The sequence below is a fragment of the Phodopus roborovskii genome, unplaced genomic scaffold (genome assembly GCF_943737965.1).
Source record: "Phodopus roborovskii unplaced genomic scaffold, PHOROB, whole genome shotgun sequence".
Classification (NCBI taxonomy): Eukaryota; Metazoa; Chordata; class Mammalia; order Rodentia; family Cricetidae; genus Phodopus; species Phodopus roborovskii.
The window spans coordinates 13,869,801-13,897,051 of record NW_026125295.1 but is presented as its reverse complement, the minus strand read 5'-3'; the positions used below and the strand labels follow the sequence as shown (position 1 = coordinate 13,897,051).

Here is a 27,251-nt window from a genome sequence, read left to right as displayed (position 1 = left end):
TAACAGCTGAGCCATCTCTCCAGCCCAGAGTTTCAAAAAAAAAAAAAAAAAAAAGGCTAGAGCTACCATATGACCCAGCTATATAGTATATAGTATTTCCGTAGCACCCAAAAGAATCTTAAGTGTCTGACAGATACCTACACATTCACATTTCTTTATTGTGGCACCATTCACATTAATCAAGGTATGGAATCAGCCTGGCAATTCATCAACAAATGAACTGAATAAGAATCTTATTCAGTCATGAAGAAGAAAATTATGTCTCAAAAAATCAAAAAGAGGAATTGTGTAAATTGCATGGTAGATGGATGGAGTTAGAGATCATCATTTTATTAAGTGAAATAAACTAAATTCAGAAAGACAATACTGCATATTTCTCCATAGCAGAATCTCTTTTTGTTTTGTTTTTGTTTTTTGAGACAGGGTTTCTTTGCTAATCTTGGCTGTCCTGGGACTGTCTCTGTAGACCAGGCTGGCCTGGAACTCATAGACACCTGCCTCTGCCCATCTGGAATTAAAGGCGTGCACCACCACCAACTGGCCAGAATCTTTATTTTTAAAAAGGTGTCTAAATTAAACATGGAAATAGAAGGTGGATTATTTAGCCACAGGAAAGGGATAAGTGGGAGGCATGAAGGGCACAAGAGAGGCTAATTCAGGTGGGTATGAAGAGAGCTCATGATATGCATGTATGGAAATGTCATAATGAAACCCATCATTTTGTGTAATGAGCATATACTAAAAAAGTCCCAGAAGATTATATTACCGCCCTTGCCAAACATGAGCTATGATGTCAGGGTTTCTTGGATACCTTTCTTTCTTAAGATGAAATATTGAATTATAGACATTTCTTAGAGAGTGAAGGCTTCGTAATTGTTGCCTTCAGTTCTTATTTCTTTTTAAAGGTACAGTCTCACAGGCTCAGGGTGCCCTTGAACTCACGGGTAGCTGAGATGGATCTTGAACTTCTGATCTTTGGCCTCCACTTGGGAGCGCTGAAATCACAGGCATGTGTCCCACTCCCTGCCTTGCCTTCAGTGTTGAGGTGATGACTGAAGCTGTACAGAAAGAAGTGACTTTAAGACACTGGATTAAACGCGGGCATACTCTTTCCTCATGCCCCTTGGCCTTGTGTCTCAGTAATGTGAAAAGAAAAAGATTTGTTGTCTCTAGGTTTGGGATTCCCTTGTCATTTTGCAGTAGTAATAAACTGAGCAAGTGACCTATGGTGTGTACTGCCTGCAAATGACTGTTTCTCCATACTAGACTCTTTCTCTCTAAACATTTATGTGCATTGATGTCTTTCTATATGTATGTCTATGTTAGGGTGCCAGATCCCCAGGAACTGGAGTTACAGGCAGTTGTGAGCTACTATGTGGGTGCTTGGAATTGAACACAGGTCCTCTGGAAGAGCAGCCGGTGTTCTTAACCATTTGAGCTATCTCCCCAGCCCCCCTCTCTCTGTGTCTCTTTTTTGAGACAAGGTTTCTCTTTATAGCCTGATTGCCCTGGAACTCACTATGTGGACCAGTCTAGCCTCAGAGATCTGCCTGCCTCTGCCTCGGAGTGCTGGGATTAAAGTTATGCAACCCCCACCTCACAGCCAACTGTGAATATACATGAATTAGTAAGTATGAGGAATTGGAGTATTGAGGGACTTGACTAGTCAGAAGTAGAGAGAACTGAAGAAAAGGAGAACAAAACTACATTTGGGAAATGGTAGGTAGCTGTGGCCCCTCAGGCTAATAAACATGCTTAAGGAAGATCCTGCTCCTATGCTGAGGTCTATATCTTGTTAGATGGGGCACAACTTTGCCTTACTAGATGGCAGGAAAAAATTATGGGGCTATGTTGGCAGAACATGTTAGAAATCAACATCCTAGAACTTAGTGGGTAGATTCCATTTACAAGGAAATTTGTCACCAGAAGCACTATACTGTGAAGTTCTCAAGTGAGGTGTTAGAGGAAGCTGCTGGCCTCTGCGATGCATCGTGGGAGTCAGAACATCTGTGGTTGGGCTCTAGGAAAGCTGGCTAAGTGATGGGGGCCTGGTGACAGCTGCACAGTGGAACCAGGGTGCAAAGCTGCTTCCTTTGCAGTAGTGTTTCTTTAATGTCTCCCGACAAAGCTTAATATGAGCCAGCAAGGGAAAACTAATGATTGCATCTCTTTTTGAAAGTAGGCAATGGAGGGTGGGTTTGGAGCTAAATTTATTAGAGACTGGTAAGCTATTAGAGTTAAGTTACATCAACTAGCATTTTTCTCAATAGAGTTGATGATTACTGCCAGATCCCCAACGCCTTATTTTTTATTTTATTTCCAACACCTTATTTTTGAGGACAGGGTTTCCATATTTAACCCAGCTTAGCTTTGAACTCAAATCTTCCTGCCTTAGCTTTTTGAGTGCTGGGATTACAGATGTGTACAATCATACCCAACTTTAGTTTGTTTCTTTAACACAGGATTGGTTTAAACTGCTATTCTGTTCTAGCCTAGGATAACCTGTGCTTGCTTTTTCTCATTATAGGTTTGTTTGAGTTGTTTTCAAACTTCATTTAAAGCCTGGCAGTGGTGGCACATGCCTTTAATCTTAGTCCTCAGGAGGCTAAAGCAGTCAGATCTCTGAATTCAAGGCCAGCCAGGTCTATAGAGTGAGTTCCACAACAGCCAGGGGTACCCAGAAACCATCTCAAAAAACAAAACAAGGATTTTTGTTTTCAGTTTTAATTAATATATGTATTCCATGTGTGTGCACTTGTGCATACATACTTACATGCCTATTTGGGTGAAGACCAAGGGTAGCCTCTGGTTCATTTCTTCAGATGATGTTCACATTCGTCTTGAGAGGGTTCTTAATGGCATGGAACTCACCAGGTAGGCTAGGCTGGATGGCCAGCAATCCCCAAGGATTCCCAGTTCTGGGAACACATCTCATGCCCACATGTTATTCCTTCATTGTTGCTGTTTTGAGACATTGTCTTAACATTGTGTCTTAGGCTGGCCTGAGACTCCTAGAGATCCACCTTGTAGGAGTGGAATTAAAGGCCTATACCAACCACCATACCTGGGAACCATTTTTATTTTTTGGGGTTGGGTTTAAGAGCATATACTGCTTTTTCTGATTACTTGAGCTTGAGTTCTAGCAGCCATATCGGGTGGTTTATAACTGCCTGGATCCCCAACTCTGTCTAGGGGAATCTGGTGCCTCTGGCCTCTGTAGGCACTGCACTCATTTGTACATATCCACACATAAACACACACAGATCAGCAAATGTTGGATCCCTTGGAGCTGGAGTTACGATGAGTGTAAGCCATCACATGATTGTTTGGAATCAGACCCAGGTCCTCTGGAAGAGCAGTCCTAACAGCTGAAACATCTGTCCAGTTCATAAAATTGAGTGTTTAGTTACTACTCTGTGTGTGTGTGTGTGTGTGTGTGTGTGTGTGTGTGTGTGTGTGTGTGTCTTGGCCACATGTGAAGGTCAGAGGACAACTTTGAGGAATCTCTTCTACTACCAGTGGTGGGGATTGAACTCAAGTCATCCCAATGGCTTTGCAAGTATTTTTACTTGCTGTGCCATCTTGTTGACCGAATTTCCAGCAATTCTGTTTTTGTTTTTCACTGTTTATCACTGACTGGCTTATAACTCATTCTGTAGACCAGGCTGGTTTCAGAGTCACAGAGATCCATCTGCCTCTGCCTCCCAAGTGCTGGGATCAGCAGAGAGTATCACCACTGCCTGAATAATTTCTAGCAGCTCTTGGAAGTCATGTAATACAATTCATGTAACTTTGTAATTTCCCGTAGAAATTTTATAGTTGTCTTTACATTTAGGTATTTGATTTATGGTTACTTAATTTTATATGTTGATATTGGAGATGAGGTTCATTTTTTTTTTCTCCTTGTGGATATCAGGTTGTGCAAGTATTAACATTTATTGTAAAAGTTTGTTGTCTTATTTGCTTGTTTGGACTATTGTTTTCTTACATTTTTTTTTTTTCCTTTTTGAGGCAGGGTCTCACTTTATAGTTCTGACTGGCCTAGAAATTGATATGTAACCATGATGGCCTCAGAACCACAGAGATCTGATTGCCTCTGCATTCTAAATATTGGGATTAAAGTGTATGCCTTTACATCCAGGGCAATTAATAATTTAAAAAAAAAGTTTAAGCCAGCGGTGGTAGCAAGAGCCTTTAATTCCAGAAGTAGGGAGGCAGAGGCAGGTGGATCTTTGTAAGTTCGAGCCTAGCCTGGTCTAAATAATTTCCAGACCAACCAGGATCACATTGTGACACCTTGTCTCAATAATAAGATGGTAGGTGTTGTAGTGTTCATTTGTAGTCCCAGCTGCTTGGAAGACAGGCAGGCAGAGTGTTTCTAGAGTACAAATTAAAGGCTATCCTGGGTAATAGACAGACCCTATCTGGGGAAAAAAGAAAGAAGTCATTTCTTTAAGAGAATGTGATAATCTGTCATGATAATTTCCACTGCCTAAGTGATACAGTTAATCATTTTGTCATGCTAGGGATTGACCCCAGAGACTCAAATATGCTAGGCATGTACTTATCAACATGTAAGCAACATGTACCTCTGTCCCTGATGCATTTTGTTTGAAAAAAAAAAAAAAGTAATACAAATGTTGTACTTACAAACTAATTTTTGGTACAATTTGCAAATTTGCCTGTAAAAATACGAAGGTACCAAGGATGCTTCTGTTAATAAATAAGTAAATACTGCCTAGCAAATGCAAGTGGTTAATCTGAGACCATAAAAATATATGTTGGCTATAGAATTCTGAATTCTTAGCTTAGAGTGCAAGCCTGCTGCTCTGAGTCTGTGTCTGACTGACTGAGGGGTGTGGGGACCAATCCTGCCTTGCAATTGCCCTGGAGACTGTTTTCTTTCCTGGTTCTTAAATACCCTGACCTTGTTGCAACCAAAGCTCATCACAGTTGCTCTTTTGTTTGCCAGGACTTTTTAATTCACTGCCACTTTCTAGGCTTGTTGTATTGTTAAATTAAATCAAAAAATGAAACCTAAAAGGCCCAAACCAAAAACCCCCAACCATTTACTTTGTGTCTCCTGTTTGTTTCAATAGGATTCTTTTATCTGGCTCCTCATTTAAAACATAGTTTGTTACAGGTTTTTTTTTTTATGCTAAACTTTTTATTTTTTTCTCTGTAGCTTTGGAGGCTGCCTGGAACTTGCTCAGTAGACCAGGCTGTCCTGAACTCACAAAAATCTGCCTGCTTCTACCTTCCCAGTGCTGGGATTAAAAGTGTGAGCTACCACCGCCTGGCTCTTTATGCTGTTCTTATCTGCTACATTTACACTTGTTTTTGATTCTAGAGTCTATACATATTTTATATTCCCTTTGTTGCTGGTTTGGAATTTTTTTTATACATTTTTTACTTAAATTAGAAACAATCTTATTTTACATATCAATCCCAGTACCCTCTCCCTGCCATCCTCCCATGCCCCCCACCAACCCCCGTATTTCATTCCCCATCTACTCCCCAGGGAGGGTAAGGCCTTCTGTGAAGGATCATTAAAGTCTGTCATGTCATTTGGGGCAGGGCCTAGGCCCTCCCCCATGTATCTAGGCTGAGAGAGTATCCCTCCATGGAGAATGGGCTTCCAAAGTCATTTGTGCACTACGGATAAATACTGGTTCTATGGCCAGAGTTTCCATAGACTATCCAGGCCTTGTAACTGTCACCTATGCTGGTTCCCCAGCTGTCAGACAGGAGTCCGTGAGCTCCCAGTTGTTCAGGTCAGCTGTTTCTGTGGGTTTCCCCAGCATGGTCTTGACCGCTTTGCTCATCACTCCTTCCTCTCTATAACTGGATTTCAGGATTTCAGCTCATTGCTTAGCTGTGGATCTCTGCTTCTGCTTCCTTCAGCTACTGGGTGAAGGCTCTAGGATGGCATTTAAGGTAGTCATCAATTTTATTATAGAAGAAGGATATCTAAGATAGCCTCTCCACTATTAGATTCTTAGTTGGACCATCCTTGTGGATCTCTGAACATTTCCCTAGTGTCAGATTTCTATTTTAACCTACAATGACTCTCTATCATGGTATCTCTTTTCTTGCTCTCCTCTATTCTTCTCCTGACTCAATCTTCCTGATCCCTCATGTTCTCCCCCCTCTTCTTCCCTTCTCTTCCTCCTATCCCCCCCCACCTCCTGTGCTCCCAGTTTGTTCAGGAGCTCTTGTCCCTTTCCCCTTCTCTGGGGGGGCCATGTATGTCTCTCTTAGGGTTCTCCTTGTTTCCTAGCTTCTCTGGAGGTGTAGATTATAGGTTGGTAATCCTTTGTTCTATTTCTAATATCCACTTTGTTCTTTGAAAAGCCTTTTGTCCTTTTTGTGTTGTGGTTTTGGTAGAGATGGATGATGTCTATACTCTTAGTTCTCAGGAGTCTGGGGTAGGAGGAGGAATTGTCCTTTAGTTCAGGGCCAGCTTGAACTACATAGTAAATTCCAGGCTAGCTTGGACTTAATTACAGACTAAGATTTTATCTCAAACAAAACAAATACTAATGTTTTGTACTCTTTTAACAAAACAAATACTAATGTTTTGTTGTCTTTTTTTTTTTTTTTTTTTAATCCAGGCCTCATTATATGCCCTGGCTGACTTAGAACTCCTTATGTAGGTCAGGCTGGGCTCCAATCCACAGAGATCCACTTGCCTCTGCTACCAAGTGCTAAGATTACCGCCAACCTAGGCAATAAGTCCTAATATTAAAAATAAAAACCAATTCTTACTCCTTCATAAACATTTTTTCATGATATGTAGTTGTTTTTGTTTGTTTTGTTTTCTCCAGACAGGGTTTCTCTGTAGCTTTGGAACCTGTCCTGGAACTTGCTCTGTAGAACAGGCTGGCCTTGAACTCAAAGAGGTCCTCCTGTCTCAGCCTCCAAAATGCTGGGATTAAAGGTGTGTGCCACCAATGCCCAACCTTGTTATGTACTTATTCTATGGAATTCACCTTTTTATACTTTATAAATATACACATATTTTATCATTTTTCAGCCTTTGGGCTATGATTGTGCATAAATATGTTTGTTAATTTAGCTATATTTATTACATAACTATCCTGTGTCAGAAACTGCATACTTAGAATAATATGTAATGAGCAAAATAGCCAAAGGGCCTTACCTTCATGAAGTTGGCTCTATAATAAGTAATAGACAGTAGATGTCTTTGGTGTATAATATGTAAGATAGGAGATAAAATTCATGAGAAAGGGGTTGGGGTGCAGAATGCCAGTACCACCAGTCCCCCTTCCCCACCCAACCCAGAACAAATGAAAAAAAAACACTTAAATGGAAAGTAGAATGTAGATAGGGTACAGTTAAATTGGTGAGGTAAGGGTAGATCTTATGAAAGAGACATTATATATCTCAGGTTAACTTTGAATTTATTGTGCAAACAAAGATGAATTCTGGTCCTTCTGCCTCAACCTCCTGGGTTCTGGGATTACAGGCAAGAGCCACTAAGCCTAGATTATGTAAACAGGGATCCTTGAATACTAGGTAGGCACTTTGCTGACTGAGCTGCAACCCAGCCTCCTCCAGTCCTTAAATTATGTGCATGTCATGTGTGTCTGATATCTGTGTGTGTTGAGTATGGGTACATGTGGTCATACTTCGGTGCTTGTGTGGAGACTAGAGAGGTTAGAGTACAATTTCTGGTGTTGGTCCTTGCCTTCTACCTTGTTTTGAGGCAGGTTCTTTGCTGGTGTGTTCACCCATCTAGCTGGCCCACTGTGGCCTGTGAGCTTCCAAGGATTCTTCTGGAAGCTCTCTGCCTGCCATCTTTTGCTATGCCCCTGTAAGGAGCACTAGGATCTCAAATACATGCTACTTTATCCTCTGAGCCAGCCATCAGCCAGCCTACCTCTAACCCCTTTTAAAGCTTTTGTTTGAAGAAAGGTCTTGGTAGGCAGGTGTTGGTGGCACACGCCTTTAATCCCAGTGCTCAGAGGCAGAGGCAGGCAGATCTCTGTGACTTTGAGCGAGTTCTGGACAGCCAGGGTAACACTGGAAAATCCTGTCTTGAAAGGACAAAAGGACAGAGGAAAAAAAAAAAAAGAAAACAAAATAAAAAAACAAGTCTTGGTAAACTGCTCAGACTAATCTCAAGTTTGGTACCCTCCCACCTTAGCCTCTCAGGGTTGGGATTAAAAGCCCTACCACCATTTGTGCCACCATGCCAAACAGTTTTTAAAAATTTATGTGTCAATGTGTGATGGGGTGGGCCACATGCCACAGTGTGAGCAGGAGAGAAAGCGCGCGCGTGCGCGTGCGTGTGGGAGAGGGAGAGGGAGAGAGAGGAGAGAGAGAGTCAGAGGACAGCTGTGGTGTGGGTTCCCTTCTTGAACCTGCATGTGATTTCTGGGTATTGAACACAGGTTATCAGGCTTGTGCAGCAAGCACTTTACACCCACTGAGTCATCTTGCTCAGTTCAAAGATGTAAAAACAGAAAGGTTTGTCTTTATGTGTATGAGTGTGTTGCACATGAAATCAGGTTACAGTGTAGCTCAGAGGTATTATAATGGTCCTCCTGGAGCTGGAGTGACAGACTGTTGTGAGCCACCTGTCCAGAATGGTGGGACTTTCCAGTTCTTTGCAAGAACAGTACACACTCAACTGCTGAGCCGTATTGGATCCCCATTTCAAAAACTTGAAGGCAGTAGGGCAGTTAAGCTTGGGAGAATGTTTTGGGTAGAGGGAATGGCTAATGCTAATAAGTCTTGCGTTTGAGGAACAGCATAGAGACCAGTATGGCTAGAATGGGATAATAGTACAAAAGGTGTAGGGTATGAAAAATGGGGGTGAGGGAATGGCTATCCCGGGCTTTGGTTAGGCATAGTAAAGTGTGCTTTTATTCTGTACGAGATAGGAGCCATTGCAGCATTTTCTTTTTTGATTTGTTTTGAGACAGGGTTTCTCTTTGTAACAGTCGTAGATGTCTTGGGACTCTGTAGACCAGGCTGGCCTCAAACTCAGAGATCTGCCTGCCTCTGCCTCCTGAGTGCTGGATTAAAGGCGCGTCCTAACCACCACTATTTGCAACATTTTCAATATAGAACTCACATGTTCTTACTCCTATTTCCCTGTAATAACTAGGATTGCTGTTGAGAAGAAGACATTTGGAAGGCCGCAATAGTCAGAACAGTTAGAAATGAGATATTGATCGTACCATGACTGGAACATTGGGAATCAGAAGCCATTGAGACTGGTATGCTCTGAGGGTGGATCCAGTAGGAGTCCTCATGGAGAACTAGGAGAACTGTTAGGATTTGATGGGAGCACCTGTAAAAACAGTTGCAGATGGTCAGACTGCAGGTATAGGAGTTTCAGTGAGCAGAGAGATGAGCTCTGCTTTGTTCTTGGTAAGCTTCCCTGTTTGAATAGGCTGGTGGGTATGTGAGTCTGGTGTTGAGCAAAAGAGGGCACAGGCCCGAGTCTTGACTGCAGAACTGAGTAGGTGACAAAGAGGGAACTTCACAGCAGACAGAAACTGGAAGGTGAGGACAATGGTGCCTAGGGACAGATGAAGAAAAAAGTACCAAGGAAAGTTTCTTTCCACCTCCTATAGCAGTGGTCCTCAACCTGTGGGTTGTGACCTAGTTGAGGGGTTTAAAGATGACCCTTTCACAGGGGTCACCTGACACCACCTGCATGCATATCAGATGTTTACATTACAATTCATAACAGTAGCAAATTCATTATGAAATCATAATGAAAAGGATTTTGTGGTTGTGGTCCCCACAACATGAGGAGCTGTATTAAAGGGTTGAAGCATTAGGAAGGTTGAAAACCACTGTCCTGGAGAATCGTGATGGTAATTATAGTCCTCTTGGTAACCTGTGCTTTTCCTATAATATATACTGATATTCTTCGTTTGTTTAAAAAGAACAGACTGGCCTTTTAAACTCCCAGTGGAGGCTAGCCTCCTGATTTTTCTGAGGCAAAATTTTACTGTGGCCATGTTGACCTTGATCTCCAACCTCAGCCTCCAGAGTGTGGGAATTACAGGTGTAAGACACCACACCTAGCATTTATCTTAAAATGTCAGCTCAGAGTGTTTTTTTAAAACACATGACAGATGGACTCTTGTAGTTCAAGGTACATAATAAGCTCAATGCAGAACAGTGGAATGCTGACCATAGTCCATTCATATACACAGACAAGATTTCATCTTGTTTTGTTTTATAAGACACAGTTTCTCCGTGTAGTCCTGGCTGGTCTCAGAGATCCACCTGCCTCTGCTTCCTGAGTGCCAGCACTAAAGGCATGCACCTCCACTGCCCATTTTAAGATTTCAGCTATTTTAATATAAATGGAAGTAATATTTGAACAAACTACATTGTTTCTTTGGTGTGGCAGACTTAATCTCTAGGATATAAGGAGAGCATGGTGTATGATCTGTTAGGACTCCCCAAAGCCCTCTGCATGCTGCTCTTACCACGACTTCATTACCTGTTAGCCTTATCTTCCATGTGTGGTCCTACCTGGGGCTCTTTTGTTTGTGCTTTTTTTTCTCTTGCTGGGCTGAGTCACCTCGTCCAATATTGATACAAGGGTTGGTGCCTAGACTTACTGTGTCTTGTTAGGTCATATTCGATGGATATCCCTAGGAGACCAGCTCTTCATTTAGAAGGAAAATGGAAGAGTTAATCTGGGGGGGAAGGGGAGCTGCGAGAGTGACTAGGAGGTATTGGGGAGGAGAACTTTGGTCATTGTAATGTATGGAAAAGAATAAAAGCCTTTTTAGAAAGTAGATTTGGTATTAAGGAAGTGGCAAGGTTTTTAACTTTATTATTATTTTGGATTTTGAAGACAGGGTTTCTCTGCGAAAGTCATGTCTGTCCTATAAACTCACTCTGTAGACCAGTCTTGCCTCGAACTCACAGAGATCTGCCTGCCTCTGCCTCCCAAGTGCTGAGATTTAAGGCATGTGCCACCGACTGGCATTTATTTTTATGTGCATTAGTGTTTTGCCTACATGTAGGGCTGTGTGAAGATGCTGGATCCCCTGGAGCTGGAGTTAAAACAGTTGTAAGCTGCCATGTGGGTACTGGGAATTAAACCTGAGTCCTCTAGAAGAGCAGCCAGTGTTCTTAACCTCTGAGCCATCAGTCCAGCCCCAGATTTTAACTGTCTTAAGGGAAAGAAAAATAACTTTAGAGGGAAGGTTTTCAAATACAAGGAACTTCTCTCTGTTCCAGTGGTTGGGACCATGTCAAGGGAAGTGCTGTGGTACCAGACATGGCTGTAAGTCAGCAGCCACAGATTTAAAATAGAAGGATCTTGAATTCCTATGGGGGAAAGCAAAAATAAAAAAAAAAATTAAAAATTGTTTTAAACAGCTAGGTATGATGGTGTATATCTTTAATTCTAGCACTTGGGCGGTAGAGGCAGATTTCTGGGTTCCAGGCTAGCCTGGTTTCTAGACCTAGTTCAAGACAGCTGGGACTACACAAAGAAACCTTTCTGGGGAAAGAAATGTTTTAAATGACTTTACAACCTGTCAGAGAATGACTTTTCATGCCTGCAGATAAGTTTTGAAACTTACATGACCTGGTGCTTCAGGTTAAAAAAAAAAAAAAAAAAAAAACTCAAGAAGAGCAAGTGTAGGGCCATCCTGGGTGATGTGGGAATTCTTTCCTAGAAAAATAAACATCATATTAAGCAGGCCCAGCGTCCAGTGTGGATGGTGAAAGCCGGTGCTCTGTGGATGGGTGATAGATAGCAGTGGTGGTGCATCTGAATTGTGCACTTAATGGTTAGAATGCAGGCAAAACCCAGCAGGGAAACTGATCACCAGCTGTTTTGATTCCCTTTCTTGATTCCCTATCTCTTTTTCTGTTGTTCTAGGACAGAACAATAAGCTAAGCAGACTCTGACCATTGGCCTCCCTCCCACCAGCCAGGATCAACCTAGCTCTTTGTTTGTGGTTCATGAGCAGCATCATCTACCATCATTGTGCAACCGGCCCCCAACGCAATGTGTGTTTGTCAAACCATGGAAGTGGGGCAGTATGGCAAGAATGCAAGTCGGGCCGGAGACCGAGGAGTCCTCCTGGAGCCCTTCATCCATCAGGTGGGCGGACACAGCAGCATGATGCGGTACGACGATCACACTGTGTGCAAACCTCTCATCTCCAGGGAACAGCGCTTCTACGAGTCTCTCCCTCCTGAAATGAAGGAATTCACCCCTGAATACAAAGGTCAGTCAGTGGTCCTTTTTGTGAGACTAGCAACCTTTGACTGACAGGCTTTTAGTTCACTTGTCCTTGTTTTGATTGCCTTACGATATGGTTGTAGTTCTCTCATCTCAACTTTGTTAGGCAAACTGAAACTGAAATTATCAGGAATGTTTTTAGATCATGAATATTGAATTAATTGTTAGTAAAGCTGAGAAAAATTCACAGCAGGAAAAACCACTGACAAGCCTATTGTTAAGGAGTCCCTTGTTTGCCCACAGGTCTAGGGGAAAAGGGAACAGTTCCTTGGTCTCTGGGGAAGATAGAGGGGTACTTTGCAGGCTTTAAAGTGGTTGGACAGCTGGCAAAGGTATGGTGTGGTGGGTGTGGTGCTTGTGTCTGTGTATGCTAGAGAAATGTGTTTATTAAATATTCTGGAGCCCTGAAGTTTTAACAATTAAAACTATTTTAAGATAAGGGCTAATTCTATAGGACAGAAAGAACCTGTGACTGTTGGAGTCAGGTCACTTTAGCATCTGATCTTTGCACTTTGTGTATAAATTAATTACTATTTTGTCAGTTTTGTTGTTGATGTTTGGTTTTGCTTTTAGTAATTTTTTTTAAAGACAAGGTTCTTTATATAGCTCTTGCTGTCCTGGAACTCACTTTGTAGACCAGGCTGGCCTCAAATTCACAGAGGTCTGCTTACCTCTTGTCTCCCAAGTGCTGGGATGAAAGGCACGCCTGGATCACTTATGTTTTTAAGTCCATCTATTTCATAGCATGTGTTTAAATTTCATTTGGGGGCTAGCTCAGTGGTAGAGCTTGCCTAACATGAGTGAGGTCCTAGGTTTGATTTGCAGCACCATAGATTTAAAAGAAAAACATGTGTATGTGTGTAGGCACTCTTGTACCATAGCACACATGCAGAGTCAGGACAGCTTTCAGGGATTGCCTCTCTCCTGCTGCCACATAGGTTCCAGGGATTGATCTCATGCCATCAGGCTTGGCCATGGGTGCCTTTGCCCAATGAGCCATCTCACAGGCCCTCTTAAAGTTTAATGAGTGCTGGAGAGATGGCTAGGTGATTAAGAGTACATACTGCTGCTTCAGAGGACCTAGGTTCAATTCCCAGCACCTATGTGGAAGGTATAACCATAAAATAAAAATTGAAAAATGTCCGGTTAGTAACACGTTGCTTCCATCTTTTGGCTGTTGTTAATAATGCTGCCAAGTAAAAAGATCTAAGTCCTACTGTTCAGTTCGATGTGTATACTTTAAGATTGCATGGCAATTCTGTATTTACCTTTTTTTTTTTTTTTCTTTTTTTCTTTTTCTTTTCCTTCAGACCAGGTTGCTCTGTGTAGTTTTGGAGCCTGTCCTAGAGCTCACTCTGAGGACCAGGCTGGCCTCAAACTTGCAGAGATCCACCTGCCTCCCATGTGCCACCACTGCGTGGCTTACCTTTTTTTGTTTTGTTTTGTTTTACATTACTGGGGTTTGAACCTAGGGCTTTAATGGGCTAAACAAAGCACTCTGCCACTGAATCATATCTCTATTCCTTTGGTTTTTGTTTTTTGAGACTGTTAGGGAGCATTCTATCAACTGATCTGTATCTTCAAACCCTGTTTTTAGTTGGTAAAAAGAGTTAAGGCAGTTTTTAGACTACCCCAGCTTGGGTTTTTATGGTGGTGGTTTGTTTTTACCTCTGTGTTTACTTGTACTTGGGATTGTGTTCCCTCTTGTCCACAGCTCTGCTCATCCCTCAGACACTCTGTGCTAAATCCTCTGCTCTGGAGACATTATCATTTGCAATTACCGAATCTTGTCTAGTTTCTTCACAGTACTTCTTGCAATCTGTATTTTTTTTTTTTTTTTTTTGTGCATGCTTATTTACTTGTCAAAAGGCACAGATAAATATGGAAGGAAGGGTCTTTCTTGTGATGGAAGCATCTGCAACTACCTTTGTGCGTAGTGATGAAACAGCATCTCCCTTAATACCAGGGACTAAGACAGGGTTGTCTATGTCCCTCTATTTCTAGTCAGCATTTTACTAGGAGTTTTAGCCTATACAGATACACCTGAGTTGGAAAGGAAAATGTAAAATTGCATTTGCAATGAACATAGAACTGTTTCTTCAGCTAAACTATTGAACAAAAGATTAAGAAAATTGATATCCCAGAAATTTCTTAGGGAATTCCTTGAAGGATATATTCTGGCCACACAAAGGATAAATGAATGTGGGAAATATAGAGGTTGAGAGAAAGAACAGTTCTTCTCTGGAAATGTGTGATAGTGCTGGGCACAGTCAAGATTAGAGTGTGAGGGAGCTCCTAGAACCTGAGACTGGAGACTGGAGGGAGCTCAGCTTTGACCAATTTGACAGTGGTGGCAGCTTGCCAGGGAGACAGTTAAATAATATAAATGGACAGGTTGTGCATGTGAAATCCTCTGAGGCATGAGTTTGAGCAATATGTAAGATGTAAGGAGAAAATAATCCATTCCTTTGCTTTTGGGAGGATTTTGCTTCTAATAGGACCCAGAAACTGATGCAGTGCTTGTCTGGAGAGGGAAATGAGTGGAGAGAGTACTCCTCTTGGTCTCGCACATTGACATGTTTGTAAGTGCATCTCAGCACTCATTTGCAGATTACAGAGCTGGCTGTACACAGCAAGAAGGTAAAAGTAGAAATGTAGAAATGGACACTAGGTGGGATATGGAAGTTAGACAGAGATTCATTGTTGGATTTTCATTTTTAAAAAACTTCTTGATTAGATTTCTGGGAATTGTTTCTGTGTTATCTCTTTTGGTAATGATCTGGAAGAAACTAATTTGGTTGACAAACAAACAAGAGCTAGAGAGATGGCTCAACAGTTAAGAGTACTTCCTGTGCGAAGGACCAAGGTTTGATTGCCATTATTCACATAAAGGCTCACAACCACCTGTAACTCCAGTTCTAGGGGATCTGATGCCCTTTCCTGGCTTTGTGTGATACACTTGCAGACATGCAGGCGAAACACAGATAATGAAAGATACTGAAAGTAAAAGTAGAAGCACACGCCTTTAACACTAGTACTTGGGAGTTAGAAGCAGGTGGATCTCTGATCTGTGATTTGGAAGAGGCCAGGGTTACATAGTGAGAGTTAAAAAAGACATGGTTGAGCATACCTGTAACCCTAGAAATTGGGAAGTAGAGGCAGGAAGAACAGTTAAAGGTCATCATCTACTTCATAGTGAGTTTGAGGTTTGCCTGGGCTACCCAACAAAAATTAAAAAATGGAGAACACAAATTATTCCATGGGATATGGTAGGGAAATACAGGAAGGCATTTCACCTTAGAGATTCCAGGCTAGAAGTTGTGTGTGGGAAGCTAGGAACACACTGTGCTCAGTGTGGGAAGAAATACTTTATATGAGCACTGTTTTGGAGATAGTTTATGTTGCTTTAGGTGACACTGTCAGGCAGAAGAAAAACAGATCTAATGATGTCATTGACAAGAGGTGGAACCATCTTAAATCTGTTGAATAGAAAGAGGGTTAGATTTTTGCATAAAGTATCTCTTGAAAAAATTATTTTTTTTCCTTTCAAGACAGTTTCTCTGTGCAGCCCTGGCTGTTCTGGAACTTGTTCTGTAGACCAGGCCAGCCTCAAATTCACAGAGATCCACCTGCCTGTGCCTCCTGAGTGCTGGGGTTAAAGACTTGCTCCAAGACCACCCCACTTTGGAAAAGATTTTATTTTTGTTTTATGTATATGAGTGTCTGTGTGTGTGTCCGTGTACCACCTGCATCCTTGGTGCCCATGGAGACAGAAGAGGGGGCATCATGTCCCCTGGAGCTTGAGTTACAGACAGCTGTGAGCTACCGTGTGGGTGCTGGAAACTGAGTCAGGGTGCTCTACAAGAGCAGCAAGTGCTCTTGGCTGCTGAGCCGTGTCCCTGACCACTAGAGCATTAAAATTGTCTGTTTGATGTCACCTAGAGACTGAAAGCAGAAGGGAGAAGTAAAAGAGTAGAAAATAATTATAGATTTATTCTCAAAGGCAAGCAGCAGATTGAGGGTTAAAATGGTTCTGTCTTTGAAAAATGGATGTCTGCTGGCTGTTATTTCTGGTGGACTCAGTTGGGTCAGAACAGGTGCTGTCCGTGTCCTGTGGGAAAGTGGAACAGACATGGACCACACTAGTGTTGGTGTTAATCAGCTGCCTTTTCCCCAACAGGTGTGGTTTCTGTCTGTTTTGAGGGAGACAGTGATGGTTACATCAACTTGGTAGCCTACCCTTACGTGGAAAGTGAGACTGTAGACCAAGATGACACACCAGAACGGGAACAACCTCGACGTAAACACTCCCGCCGGAGCCTGCATCGGTCAGGCAGTGGTAGTGACCACAAGGAGGAGAAAGCCAGCCTGTCCATTGAGACCTCTGAGAGGTAAGAAGATAGCATGCAGAGCTGCTGGTACATGCTGAATCCTAATGATACACACTCAGGACAGTGTTAGAGTCCTGGCACATGATGAGTATAGCATGAGTAATAAAACCCAGAAATGGATATTGGGGTTAAAGCTGAAGATCAGAGAAGCAAAGCAGCCAGCTCTTAAGAGAGTTCTCACCTCTACCAATGCTCAGACCAAAGGGCGATCCTGTCCTCAGGCTGCATCTCCAAGACTGCATCTGTCTGCACCAACCCTCAGACTGCACTGGGCTCTGTGTCCTCCCACCTTCTATTCCTCGCTGGTGCTGGGACTAAAGGTGTGGGGTCCCACGTGCTGAGATCACCTTTGGGTGAGCTCTGTTTTTCTTTTAGACTGGTCAGTTTCGTGTAGCTCAGGGTGGCCTTAAATTAATAGATCTGTCGGCCTCTCAAGTGTTGGGATTAAAGGTGTGTTCTACCACTGCCTGGCCTCTGTGGCTAACTAGTGTGGCTAGCTCTGCACTCTGATCTTCAGGCAAGCTTTATTTGTTAGATCATGAACAAAATATCACAGAAGAGAACATCATTCTCAACAGTAGGATGGTGGTGGGGTGGGGGTGGCTGGTGTGTGTGGGGCCACTCCCACAGATGCTGCCTCCTTTATGTTCCATGACCTCAGTGACGTTGCCTTCTGTAAACCCAGTTAAGGTCGAAGCTCTGTCACCCCTTTAGAGGCAGGGATGCCCTGTGTTCATGGCAATAGGTTATTTAGCTTTCTTTTAACTCTCATACTCAGAAGTCAGAATTTGAATTGCACCAATCAAGCTATTTTCTTACCTATAGGATGGCTGAGTGGTGATAGTTCATACAGACTTATTACCTTAGTGGCTTTTTGTTCAGACCGAGAATCTGATATCCTTATCCTTTCCCTGCTCCTAAAATTTACATTGGGCATTGCTTTTCCTCATGATTATGTCTGTCTGTCTCTCTCTCTCTCTCTCTCTCTCTCTCTCTCTGTGTGTGTGTAGACCAGGTTGGCCTTGAACTCACAGAGATCCACCTGCTTCTGCCTCCCCAGTGCTGGGATTAAAGGCGTGCGCCACCACTGCCAGGCAGAACTGTGTCTCTTGATATCCCATGTAGACATGAGTTAATTTCTATTGGGTTGAGTATAATACAAAGGATAGACAATAAAGTGCTGACAATTGATGGAAGCATGGTGGTGCCTGCCTTTGTAACCCAGCACTCAGAAAGCTGAGGCAAGAGGATCATTGCATGTTTGAACACAGCCTGTGCTGTATAACAAGTTCCAGAGGAGCTTGGCCTACATAGTGGGACCTTAGTTGGGGAGAAAAAAATGGGGTTACGAATGCTTCCTGGGCCAGGCATGGTGGCATATACCTTTAATCCCAGCACTCGGGAGGCAGAGGCAGGAGGATCTCTTGAGTTTGAGGCCAGCCTGGTCTACAGAGTGAGTTCCAGGACAGCCAGGGCTTCACAGAGAAACCCTGTCTCAAAACAAAACAAAGGAATGCTTCCTGTACTTCCGGAGAACCCAAGTTCAGTTCCCAGCACCCATCAGGTGGCCCAGGGCATTCAACATCTTCTATTCTCTGCAGGTACCAGGTACCCCCATATACATGCCCATCCAGAGGGTTATACTTTTTAAAAAAGTTGATAGGTATGGTGATTTATGCTTTTAATCCCAGCATGTGGGAGGCAGAAGTAGATTTCGGTGAGTTCAAGGTTAGCCTGGTTTACATAGAGTTCCTGGTCAGTCAGGGATAAATAGTGAGACCTAATCTCAAAAAAAAAAAAAAAAAAAAAAAAAAAATTTTTTTTTTAATAAATAAAAATACACACATCCATGTTGTCAGTACTGTTTTGTTGTTTGTGAGACAGACTTTACTATGTATATGACATAGAATTCATGTGTAGATCAGGCTAGCCTCAAACATGGTAATCTCCCATCTCTACCTCTCAAATGCTGGGATTGCAGGAGTGTGCCACCATGCCCAGCCTTGTGCTTTCTGATATTTCTAGCTGAATATTTCTTCATATAGACATACTGTCTTTTGTTTTATCCATTCATCAAGCTGTGATGAATATATAAGGGAAGATATGGCCCACGAACACTGCCACCTTCCACTCATGTTGTTGAAAACTATCTGTGTATCTACTTATAAATATAGATAAGTACATAAAGTTTTGTTATATATTTATATAGTTATATGGACAGATGCAGATGCAAATGTTCACAGGGCATAGAGAAATTGGTGTGGGGAGGGTTACAAAGGGCATAGCCTTAAGTTTCTGTTCTTCCTGTCCCTGCTGGGACTACAGACATTTACTGCCTTGCCTGGTTTATGTAGTACTGAGGAGAGAATTCAGGATTTCTTGCATGCCAGACATATATACTCTACCAGCTGAGCTACATCCTTAGCCATAAAGAAATGTTTTTTGTTGTTTTAAAGTTTTTTTGTTTGTTTGTTTGTTTTTGTTTTTCAAGACAAGGTTTCTCTGTAGCTTTGGAGCCTGTCCTGGAACTAGCTCTTGTAGACCAGGCTGGCCTCAAACTCACTGAGATCCATCTGCCTCTGCCTCCCTAGTGCTAGGACTAAAGGCGTGCGCCAACGCCCAGCTCTTAAAGTTTTTTTTTATGTGTATGAATGCTGTACATGTAAACCTGCATGCCAGATGAGGGCATCAGATCCCACTATAGATGGTTGGGAGCCACCATGTAGTGGCTGGGAATTGAACTCAGGACCTCTGGAAGAGCATCCAGTGCTTTTAACCACTGTGCCATCTCTCCAGTCCCATAGGGAAGTGTTTTCGATGGGGCAGTAGACATTTCATTCCTGGCATCATATCATATCAGGTCACTGGAACATGGTTCCCACAAGAGCGAGCTCCCAGAGGCTTGTTCAGGGCCCAGGACAGTCCACGCTCCTCACTTAGGCTTTAGGAGGTCCTGTTAATACTGAAACCTCGTGTGTTGTTCTTTGGGCCAAGTGTACATCTGTATTGCAAGGAGAGGGCTACACCCCCGCACCCTAGTTAAGATGCATGCCTTGGTGTTGGATATTCTGAGGGCTTCTGCCCACAAGAGCACTTTCTTTACTTCATCTGCATCATCCATAGGGGCTTTCTCTTAATGGACAGCTGTGGGGCCTAACTTGGGCATTTCAGTGACAGAACATTCCAGTCAGTAGCTAGAGACTGATAATTCTCTTTTAGCAGTTTTTTTAGAGGGGGAGTTGTTTTAGTCTCCAAGGTGACAGCATTTGCTTTATGAATCATGGGTGGAAAGCCTCAGTGAATGTAGATTTAGCATCAGGGTTTGCTGTGAAGGTGCCAGCTCTGTCTGCATTGACTGGACTCCTATCTGGCCTGTTAGCAGATATTCTGAGCCATACCAAAGGTGGAGGTCACTCACCAGGGCCAGGACTACAACTCCAGAGGTAATGCCAAATACTGCAGGGGCCCCATCCAGACTGCAGCTTGTCTGGGTTTACTTGGCAAGTGTTTTCTAAAGTGGATCTGCGGCTGCTCTTGGGGAGTGGGGGAAGGGTGGCAGGCATTGTTCAGGAGAAATGAGGTCTTTGCCCCAGGGCCTTTTATTAACAAATGTCACAGAGGTGTCCCAAATGCTTGGTTCGCCAAGGAGGGGTAGTGTTTCCAGCACACTCTAGGCCTGCCGGGTTGTGTGTTTAAATTAAGTACCATTTATTACTGGGAATGAGGGTGTGGGTGTGCATGTTCCCCTATGTGTGTCTAGAGGACCGAGGACGAATTTGTGAAGTTGGTTCTTTCCTTCTACCACATGGGCCCTGGAGATCCAACTGGGGCTGCCAGGTTTGTGTAGCAGGCGCCTTTACCTAGTGGCCCATGCTACCAGTGTCCAGGTTTTCCTTGTGATGCTAATCAAATGGGAAGTGTTATTGTATGCTGTAATCTGACATTTTTCAGGCAGTTTCAGAGGCCCAAGGAGGACAGCTCTCATTCTGTTCACTCCCTTTTACCTGGGTCCAGTGCCACCTGTGAGTTTTGAGTGGCAGGCTAGGCTTGTTGTAATCCTTCTCTATCCTGTGTCCCTAAGGATGACTTTTCTGATCTCTTAGTGGTATGTGGTATGTGTGTTCTTCCTTCTTAGCTCCCAGGAAGCCAAGAGTCCGAAGGTGGAGCTACACAGCCACTCAGATGTCCCTTTCCAGATGCTAGACAGCAATAGTGGTCTGAGTTCTGAGAAGATCAGCTACAACCCCTGGAGCCTGCGCTGCCACAAGCAGCAGCTGAGCCGTATGCGATCTGAGTCCAAGGACCGAAAACTCTACAGTATCCTTGTCTCACTGATTTTGAAATTGTGTGAGAAAATGGCAAAACAGTTTTGTTCTTATTCTATCTGGGGACTGAATCTGGGGCTTCATTCCTGCCCAAGTATTTGCTCTACCATTGAACTAACCTCTTAACTCTCAAGATAGATATTTTAAGGTTTTTTTTATTAGCATATACTAAACATAATAGGTTTTATTATGAGATTTTTATGTGTACAAATGTATTTTGATCGTATTCACCAGTTGCGTTCTAGTGTCCCTTCCATGACTTACCCTCTTCCCATAGCCCCACTCCTGTTCCCCTTTGTGTGTTGCATGGGGCAGTGGGTGTTTATTTACAGGGTTAGGGTACCTATACCACTGGGGAGAAAAATCTCTTTCCCCTCTGAACCATTGACTTAACTTAACCTCAGGGAGGAATGGAACATTCTGATCCTCTCTGGCTTCCATGCATGACATGGTGTTTGTGGATAGAATTGGTCTCATATGGGTTGGGTAATGGTAGCCATTTCAAGGGTTTTATTTTTTTATTTTTATTATTTATTTACTTATTTATTTTGAGACCAGTTTTCTGTGTACCTTTGGAGTCTGCTCTGTGATTTGTTCTGTAGACCAGGCTGGTCTTGAACTCAGATTTGCCTGCCTCTACCTCATGAGTGCTGGGATTGAAGGGTGCACTAGGCTGAATTTTTTTTAATTTAATTTCATGTTTTGCCTGTAGGTATGTATGTGTGCCATATGTGTGCCAGGTAACCTGTGGAGGCCAGAAGAGGGTGTTAGATACCCTGGAACTGGAGTTAGAGATGGTTGTGAGCCATCATGTTGGTGCTGGGAATTGAACCCGGGTCCTCCTCGAAAGCAACAAGTACTTTGAACTGCTCAGTCATCTCTCCAGTGCCCAGGAATGAAATTTTGATACACTGTATGACATGAGTGAATCTTAAAAGCATTTTACTAAGCCTGACATAAAAGGATTAATGCTGGAAGATTCTAGTAAATGAGCTGCCTCCAATAGACAAATTCCTAGACATAGAAAGTGGAGGTTTCCTGGAGAGTAGAAAGTGCAGATGGGGGGTGAGCCTTCAGTGAGTAGAGATTCAGCTTGGGGAGATGGACAATAGTGATGCCCTGCCTGCCTCTGCCTCTGCCTCTGCCTCTGGAGTGCTGGCATTAAATATGTGCATCACCATGCCCGGTACCTGCTCACTGTGTAGAGCAGGCTAGCCTCAAACTCAGAGATCCATGTGCTTGTGTCTTGTGTGGTTGTTGGGATTAAAGGCATGTGCCATCCCCCACGTCTAATTATATGTGATGTATATTCTACCAAAGTTGTTGAAACCGGTAGTTTGAAACTGCCACTTAGGAATTTGTGAGGCACATATAGTTTACAGTAGACCAGAATGCCCGTTTTTAAATTAATTTTATATCCTAGCAGCAGTTTCCCCCTCTCTTCTCCTCCCCCTCCCCCCCTGTCCTCCCTCCTAATCCACTTCCGTTCAAAAAAAGGCTAGTCTCCCATGGGTGTCAGCAAAGCATGGCTTACCAAGTTGCAGTAAGACTCAGCACTTCCCCTTGTGTTAAGGCCGGACAAGGCAACCCAGTGTGAGGAGTGGCTTCCAAAAAGCCAGTCAGAGTGCCACTGTTCTAGAAAATTGTAATTGTACTTTCCTGGGTGGAGCAGACAGTGAATATAGTTGCCATTCTTCTTGACTCTGGTCCAGAGTTCCTCCTGCTTGAGAATGTGGTACACCACTTCAAGTACCCCTGTGTGTTGGACTTGAAGATGGGTACCCGGCAGCATGGGGATGACGCATCAGCTGAGAAGGCAGCCCGGCAGATGAGGAAGTGTGAGCAGAGCACATCTGCTACACTGGGGGTCAGGGTCTGTGGCATGCAGGTGAGTCACCACTGGTGAGAGCCCAGGTGCTGCTGAGTGCATGTTTTAGGTTGTGCCCATACCTGCCTGACACCCGTGTCCTCCTGGCCTGCGCTGTTTCAGAGTCTTCTCTAAAAGGGTGAGTCACCCACCAGGTGCTGAGTATGTCTTTGCAAGTGGGTTAGCTGAGCCCTGCTTTTCCTCGCTTGACTTTGATTGAGCTCCACGTGCAGGGTCATTGAGAGAGCATATTGCCTTATCACTGGGCGAGTAAGACTTGTCTGTTGGCAGTGTGTTCCCAGTTAGAGTCTAGCAGGACCCTGGGACAGCTTGGAGGCAGGCTTCTAAAGTGATGGCTATAGGCCTGGTGTTGGCTTTCACAGCTCCATGACGGGAAAACCTGGGGTGAATGTGGCCTCCCTGCTTCAGTAGGAGGAGCTGAAGAGCTCAGGTTGGTCAGAGTGCCTTCCAGACTGTTTTGTTTGTTTTTGGTTGGTTGGGTTTTTTGTTTCCTTGTTTTTGGTTTAGTTTTGCTTGGGGACACTTTGTGGCCATCAAACTTTCCTGGTACTCAACCCTGTATTGTCTCCTGGGGTTTCAGGTATACCAGCTGGACACAGGTCATTACCTCTGCAGGAACAAATACTATGGTCGTGGACTCTCCATTGAAGGCTTCCGCAATGCCCTGTATCAGTACCTGCACAATGGCCTGGACCTGCGTCGTGACCTCTTTGAGCCTATCCTGAGCAAACTTCGGGGCCTCAAAGCTGTGCTGGAGCGGCAGGCCTCCTACCGCTTCTACTCTAGCTCTCTGCTCGTCATCTATGATGGCAAGGAGTGCAGGCCTGAGCTGCGACTCAAGCACGTGGACATGGGGCTCCCTGAAGCGCCACCATCCTGTGGTCCCAGCACTAGTCCTAGCAGCACCAACCTGGAAGCTGGCCCCTCTTCTTTGCCCAAAGTGGATGTCCGCATGATTGACTTTGCACACAGCACATTCAAGGGCTTCCGGGATGACCCCACTGTTCACGATGGGCCGGACAGAGGCTATGTGTTTGGTTTGGAGAATCTTATCAGCATCATGGAACAGATGCGGGACGAGAACCAGTAGGCCCAATTCTGGGCCCTAAGACAGACCCCTTCCTCTCCATCCATAGGCAGGGACCATTGCTCTGAACTTGCTGTGAGGACACGCTGACTTGCTTTTAAAGGGTTATATTTCTCTTTGGTGTAAACTAAAAGAAATGTTTTTAGCTGTAGCCTGGAATCCATATATATATATACGTATATATATATATATATATACACACACACACACACACACACACATACGCACACACGCACACACGCACACACACACACACACACACACACACACACACACACACATGCTCACAAAGTAAAGGAGGGCAGAACATACGTCCTCTCAGCCAGGCTCCTTGGCTTTGTGGCTCTCTCTGCTCTGTCCAGGCTGACTCAGGAAGGAAAAGGTGGCCCCAGTGGGCTTGGTAGCAGAGACAGAATGCCTTTGAACTTTTGTTCCCTTGCCTAAGGTTTTTGGGATCTGTGGCTGTGGGGCTCTGCTGGTTGTGAGGTGAATCCCTTGGCTGGCAGAGGGTCTATCCACGCCCACTAATCCCTCATTTCCCAGAACTGGGGAGGTTAAGTGCCCATGTTGTGGGGGCTTTTCTAATTTTGTGCCAGTCTTGAGCAGTTGCCCTTGGCAATACAGGGCTGACTGCACAGATGGACTAATCCTTGGGTCTCATTTTGGCATGGGGCTAGATTTGTGAAGCTGAGCTAAGGCCAGCGAACAACAGGGGGCAGGCCCTGGGCTCCCAGGCACACTAGGCATGTAAACTTGCCCCTCTGTCCGCAACCCCAGCCAGCCTGTTGCCAAGATCCCTTGCCTAAGGAGGGCCACATACCCTCCTGTCCTACTGAGATGGGCGCAGCTCTGTTTGCTGAGGTGAGTCAGTGTCCCATGAGGCCCAAGGGCCTTTAGTGGCTCTGGCCTAGACAGTATTTGCAGTTCTTGAGCTTTGGGTGGTGTTCCTCCCTCTAGTTTGGGCAGCTGTGCTGCCTCTAGATGAGCTGCTCCCCCCCCCCCAGGGCTCAGGGTCTGTGGTCCACTCAGGGTCTCGTCTTCTCCAGGCCATGCTCAAGGCGGAAGCCCGTTATATGGTGTTCCAGGCTCTAGGCCTGGAGGGAGAACTTTAAATTTGTCTGCTTCTAAGGACATAGGACCCTGGGTACAGGTGCCCAGAGTCTGCTGAGAACTTTGTCTGGTTAATCCTAGGATCTGTTAGGAAGTTCATCTGTCCGCCTGCCAGCCCGTTTGTGTGGTGAGCTTTCTGGAGTATAGCCTTGTTGATTAGTATATATTGCTTTGCTTCATGCTTTCCTCGGCGAAACATTCTTTCCCTTTTCTGAGGAAAGCCTTTGCTCCTGTGCCCTTCCCTTTGCGGGTTCTGCTGTTTTACAAACCTGTTTGCAGAATGACCTGTAGTGGTGTTCGCTTGCTGGCCTTGTGGGCCTGGGGTGTGGCCTTCAGCACCATGGGGCGGTGAAGGTTCAAGGGGACGATCCTGGCCCATTGCTCTTTTTGCTGCTAGCCCTTTGATGGTAGAGACCTGCCACCCATAATGATAGGTTGCTGCAGGGTACACTACACTCGGCCATCTCCAAGTCTGTGGCCCACGGTCAACACTTCTGACATGGCTTTGGCATTTGAAGATAATCCTGCCAGCCTTTGAGAGATACTGGTAACTAATGGCGTACTTTCCTGGTTCATAGGAGCCCTGAGAAGGGCTCCCTGACAGACCTCAGTCATGGTCTTCTGACCCTGGTGCCAGTGGTGGGCAGGCTCCCATTCCTTAGGGCCGGAGGCACAGCTTTGCCCACTTCTGGTTAGTAACAACTGTCTTCTGTCCAGTAATATTCTGTTCTTCAGCTATGGGGGAATTGATGTTCATTATTGTGGACACATCTTTTCTGCCAGGATAGAGGTTAAGAGTGGGTTCAGGGCGGGGGTGACCCCCTAGGGATGTGCTGTGCCCCCCAATTACCAGATTCTGGGAGGCACTGTCCCACCCTGCCCCATTTTGCTGCTTCTCATGTAGCAAAGGAGGCCATACCCCTTTAACATTGTGAGCTCTGCCCCTACACCTTGATAGGCTGGGGTTTGCTGCTTCTCAAGGGCAGGAGCCCACTTTTGAGCACTTTGATGTCTGGAGGGCCAGCTTGTTTATCTGATGGGTGGTGGTGGGTGTGATAACACTTTCTGCCATCGCTGTCCCACCTGTCCCAGGCCAGATCCCTGTCCCTGACAGGCCCTGCCTTCCCAGCCCCAATTTGGGACCAAAGTGCAACTAGGGATCATAGGTTGGGAAGCTCAGGTTACCCCTCTCCATAGTATTTCCCCGGACTAAGCCCACACCAGCCCTGGGAGGTGAGTGGAAGTGAAACGGGATGGGTGGTGCTTAAAGAGGAAAGGGACCAGTGTAGTAACTAACTTGCCTGGGACTCACCCTTCCCATCTTTGGGCCTGTGCAGTGGGTGTGAAGATTCTCTTAGGCCAAGGGCCTGGGCTAGTTCAGTATGTGCTGCTCATTCCCTCACACCTGGCCACCTGCACGTTCCCAAAATGTAAACTGCTTTGAACTTTACAGCTGTGTAAGTTGTGTGTGTGCCCATTTAAAAAAACAAACAAAACCCCCCCTGCATTTTAATGAGGAAAACGGAGAACCTGGGTAAAGTTCCTTTGCTTCTGTAGAGGAAATGTAAGACTTCGAGTTCTGGAAATTGTTCTCTGCTCCTCTTTCCTGGAAGCTACACACCTGCCTACATAGCCTAAGACCTGCGCCTGGATACACACGTGGCTCCATTGGCGTTTAGGTGCGCTTGCATTTCCCTGGGTCTTGTGTGTGGTGGAGAGGAGTGCTTGGCCCGAGCCGGCCCCTTTCTGTACGCCCAGTGCTACCCGCCCGCTTGTGTCAGGTCGTATATGTCCAAATAAAGCCTCTAGAAACTAAACTGTGTAAGTCTTGGTGAAACCTTCACAGCCTCCGGGTGGGCTGACCCAGCTCGTCGTTCACAGGTTCCCTCACCCGAGGGGAGGTGCCGGGTCAGAGCTGGGGTTCTGAACTAGGTTCGGACAGGTGCTGAATGGCGGTGCCAGAACTTTGGGACAGCACGGGAGCGGCTGGAGATAGGGCTCAGAGCAAGCTGTGAGCACTTGGTGAGTGGCGTTGGGGTGGGTCCGGAGCGGGGTGGAGCCGGAGGAGGCAGCACCGGCTGGGCGGGACGGAAGGCGGCGGACCCGGTTCCGATAGGAAGTCCTCCAGTTCCGCCTTTAGGTCCGCCAATGGGCATCTGACCCGCGAGTTCTCCGGGTCCCCATGGCAGCCCAG

At 44.8% G+C, this 27,251-nt stretch overlaps 1 protein-coding gene across 1 annotated transcript in view; it reads left to right on the top strand.

The window, feature by feature from the left end:
• Ip6k1 (inositol hexakisphosphate kinase 1) overlaps positions 1-26,874 on the top strand; it is a 36,316-nt gene extending 9,442 nt beyond the window's left edge. Inside the window, exons 2-6 of the mRNA XM_051204630.1 lie at positions 11,891-12,242; positions 16,437-16,647; positions 20,783-20,964; positions 22,685-22,860; positions 23,441-26,874. Of these exons, the coding sequence (XP_051060587.1) occupies positions 12,020-12,242; positions 16,437-16,647; positions 20,783-20,964; positions 22,685-22,860; positions 23,441-23,950 (1,302 nt within the window). The 5' untranslated portion in view covers positions 11,891-12,019 and the 3' untranslated portion in view covers positions 23,951-26,874. The remainder of the gene's footprint in view (positions 1-11,890; positions 12,243-16,436; positions 16,648-20,782; positions 20,965-22,684; positions 22,861-23,440) is intronic.
• The last annotated feature ends 377 nt before the right edge of the window (positions 26,875-27,251 follow it).